The sequence below is a fragment of the Aegilops tauschii genome, chromosome 3, assembly GCF_002575655.3.
Source record: "Aegilops tauschii subsp. strangulata cultivar AL8/78 chromosome 3, Aet v6.0, whole genome shotgun sequence".
Classification (NCBI taxonomy): domain Eukaryota; kingdom Viridiplantae; phylum Streptophyta; class Magnoliopsida; order Poales; family Poaceae; genus Aegilops; species Aegilops tauschii.
In genome coordinates this window covers 561213501-561217677 of record NC_053037.3, presented here as the reverse complement: position 1 = coordinate 561217677, position 4177 = coordinate 561213501, and the positions used below count along the sequence as shown (strand labels likewise).

At 48.3% G+C, this 4177-nt stretch overlaps 1 protein-coding gene across 1 annotated transcript; it reads right to left on the bottom strand.

Moving 5' to 3' along the window:
• Positions 1–326: 326 nt before the first annotated feature.
• On the bottom strand, positions 327–3709 carry LOC123497670 (uncharacterized). Its single transcript, XM_073495980.1, has 8 exons — positions 3487–3709; positions 3012–3081; positions 1945–2922; positions 1642–1862; positions 1257–1569; positions 1072–1173; positions 820–996; positions 327–742 (listed from the first exon to the last, which is right to left on the bottom strand). Exons 4-8 carry the CDS (start codon positions 1794–1796, stop codon positions 479–481), a joined length of 1011 nt encoding a protein of 336 aa, XP_073352081.1. The 5' UTR covers positions 1797–1862; positions 1945–2922; positions 3012–3081; positions 3487–3709; the 3' UTR covers positions 327–478.
• Between the last annotated feature and the right edge of the window lie 468 nt (positions 3710–4177).

Sequence of the window (4177 nt, the reverse complement as noted above, 5' to 3'; positions counted from 1 at the left end):
GTACAGTGCAGCGCCTGGCTCTCGGGCGCTGCACTCTGACTTGGTAATTTTCGTGGATGGTCAGTGCTGCAAGCCTTCTGTGGCTCTTTGGATAGCCATGGCCAGTTGAGCAGCGCCTATGAGACGGGCGCTGCACTGTATGGTGCGGCGCCTAAGCGTTGGGCGCTGCACAGTACAATGTAGCGCCTGGCTGTTGGGCGCTGCAGTGCTGTTAACTGCCAAACTACAGAAACAGATGCCATTTTGGGCTCATGCAGCACTCACATAACTTGTTCAACATAACTAAAATTACTGTAAACACAAATACTGAACAAAGACAACTAATAACTTGAACATCACATCATTTAGGACAATTCAACATTACTACTAGTTCGCAAACACAAATACCACACTAGTAAGAGTTCACCAACATATAACATAACCTCACAAGTTCATCAACCTAATGAAACGGCTACAAGAGCACTAACAAACACAAGCACTAATGCTTTCCGCGCGTGTTCCTGGTGCCACGCCTGCAGGCAATCTTCTTCTTCCTGGGTGGACGAGCCTCCTCTTCCTGCACTTCCTCCTCCGCCTCATGATACAAGCTAGCCATCCGCGAGGTCCCTACGACCACCTTTGGGTTGCCTCTGTTGTCAAAGTCGTTGGGCATGTACCGGCGCCTGGGCTGCCTAGGCTTGAACACATATGGGGACCGAAGTTGAGCGTCCGCCAAAGTCATGTCATCATCAATGTCATGGCCCTATCACACAATCAAACAATATAGTGAAGACCGGCGTCGTAATCCAGTGAGAATCACATCTAAAGGATTAGTCATACCTCTTGGGTGACCGCACCCTCATCATCTAGATAAGCATATGAGGAACTCACATCGTCCCCCTGATGGTGAGATGAGGGGTCTGATGGTGTACCAGACCTGGAGGCAGATGGTTCATCAAATTCGGGATCACGGCAACCGAGAAGATTCGATAACCGCCTTAACTTCCTGGCCTGACGCTGTAACATGAACAAGTGTGGAAGATATCAAACTCCGCAACATAGACTGGCTCTCATAGTGAATGCGATATGTACCTTGAGGAATGCTCGTAGTGAACCATCATCATTGCCTTTTCCAACCGGTGTGTTCTCCAGAATAGACTGGCTCTCATCAGCTGCTTTCTTGATCTCGGTGCGCTGCGGATGAGAAAGAATGAACACGTTAGCCATTCAGACATGTGTAATACGGCCAACGGGAAAGTAAAGAAGGAACACTTTACCACATAGTTAATCACCGGAACAGTAGGGACTCCTTGCCCTACCCTGACATCTCTGTTGTACTTCCCCTTTGATAGATCCTCAAAGTTCACGGGTTCTTCAAGAATATCCTCATTATATGCCGGCGGGCATATCTCAACTCGAGTATTTTCAAGAAGCCATCGTATGTAGTTATCAAAAGCAAGTGGGTTATGCTCACGAAGCTGGGCGCGTGCACTGCTACGAGCTTGCTCCACGCAAAGCTGGAAGCGGGTAACATACGAAGCATGATGCTTGTCCCAGTCCTTTATCTTCCGCTGCCTTCTCCTGTCCAACCTGCATGGTACAATACCAAACATTAGCAAAATCAAGAAGGACTGACGATGCTTAGTCAATACGCTCTCGTACCTATGAAGTGCTTTGTCCGTATCCACCCATTCCGGCGGGTGAGGCTGGAACAGACCAAACTGACGAAACACGCGATGTGGCAAATGAAACTCAACAGCCCAGTTGCATATCAGTGGGCACCGCATAAGCCAGAGATCCCTATCCCGCAAGCACATCGGGTTGATGGAAAACTCCGGGGTGTACCCAAGTCTGTCATCGGCGCCATATGGCTACCATTCCACCTATGAAATAGGGCAACAATGCAAAATTGGTGACTTTTTTTCAGGCAAGCATGAGAAATGACTGAAGTAATGACCACGTTACCTGCTCAGGCGTAATCGTGTCCAACTCGGCAATGTACTTTTGGTACATGAGATTGACATCGTTCGTCATCTCGGAAACCACATCCCACTTGTAAGCCCAAGTGGGGCGCCGTAAGTCGTCATCTTCATCTTCATACCAAGGATTAAACCTGACGCTCTTCGGGCGTCCAACAGGCAGACGCTCCCAGCTCCATACAGAAAGTAGAAACATATTACCACCAATGCCTGCCCTATCTGTGATCTTGCAACACGCATCGTCCAGCTGCATATGAAAGAAAAACAAAGTTAAGTTGAAAGCAAGGTTGCATTGGTAATGAACAAATGAGTTGATAACAAAACAAACCAACTACCTATCGGTACAAGTACGCAAGAGTTGCTGAACCCTGCTCCATTTGCTATCGAAGACGGTCAACGCCTTCAGCCACATCCATGGAGCGTTCTTGCCCGTGGAGTCAGGAAACAAAGTCCTCGAGACAACGTACCACATATAGACACGAGCATGTGTCTGTATCACATCATCAGTGGCATCCGCAGGGCAATGCACAAAGTTTGCTTGAATCCACGTGAAAGCAGCTCCGGCTGCTTTCCTTTCCTTCTTCTTCGGCTCTTCTCGCTCCTCTACATCAGCCTCAGCCTCGGTAGGAGCCATACCGATAAGAGCAATCATCTGCTCGCACCACCCATCAGAATCGGTGCTCATACAGAGAGGCATCCCATCGATAGCAAGACCGGTGATCAAAGAGACATCCTCGAGCGTCACGGTCATCTCCCCAGTCCGAAGATGGAAACTGTGTGTCTCCGGCCTCCGCCGATCAGCAAGAGCGGACACCAGTGGAGCGTTCAGATTCGGCGTCGGCCGGCTGACCAACTGAATCCACGGGAGTAGTCCTGCCTGCTTGATGTACGGTGTGTACCGCTCATCGTAAGGCATGGCAGGACCAGAGACCCCGTGATACCGAATCTTCAGAGGTTCAAGCTTCTGCAAAAAAACAAGTAATGACAAATCTTAGGGCATGTCAATTTCAACTAAAGGCAAATTTGCTAAATATTTAGATTACTCATTATTACCAGCCCCTTCTCGCGCATCATGTAGGCCCGGTGTTGTGTGTCAATGGCATTGTCGAGAAGCCAAACCATCCTTACAAAGTTCAAACAATAAACATATATGAGTTCATCTCAAATAAACATATATGAGTTCATCTCAAATGATTGTAAATTCTCATATATATCTAGTATGTCATATGTGTTCAAGTAAATCAACATCTCATATTTCAAATAAACTCAACATCTAATATATATCTAAAAAAATCAACATCTCATAATTATCTACAAAACTAGGCATCTCATATATATCTAAAAATATATACAATCTACGTTTCACTAACAAGAATCATATAGTGTGGGGGAGGGATCAAAGGTTCAACCTAATCTTGGGCAAACAAAGATCCAAACTAAGCAAATCAAAGGTTCCACCTAATCTTGGGCAAATCCATAAAAATGCAACGAATTAACGGAGGAAAAGAAAGGGAACATAGGAGTTTACCTAGTAGGAGGGATTGGAGATCGAATCCGGGCCTTAAAACTTCAGATCTGAGAGGGGTGTGGGGGGGGGATCCGAAGGGGGCGCCGCCGCCGCTCTCTGTACAGAGAGCAACTTCCTCAGGGGGGGAAGAACTGCCTGGGAGGGGCTGGCCCGATGCGGTTTAAGTCAATGTGCAGCGCCCAAGCCATAGGCGCTGCACTTTACACAGTGTGACGCCCATGCCTTAGGCACTGCACTGCTGTCTGTGGGGCCGTAAACTGGCCCAGGGCTGCCACGCTGGCTGGATGTGCGACGCTTAAGGGAAGGGCGCTGCATAGTAGTGTGCGGCGCCTCGCTGTCGGGCGCCACACGAAAGAGTCAGCAGAGTGAATTTTTTTCGAAAGCAGGTCAGTTTGTGATTTGATTTCGCCCTCAGGTCAAATATGTGATTTCTGCCTGAGCCCATGGCGGTGCCTGGCCACATGAGCTCGCTCGCTCGCGTGCCAGATAGGTCCACACGCCCGCACACTCGTCGTCTCTCAGTTGGCCGGAAATGCTCACTCCATGCATACTTGAAATGGACGTGCTCAAACCATCAAATCAGGCCCGTCCATTTCATCACGATTTTTCCATCTACTGATGCCTCGCGAGCGCATATCTGTGGAGAACAACATTAACCGCCAAAATATAAACAACCATGCTGCCAAGCTTA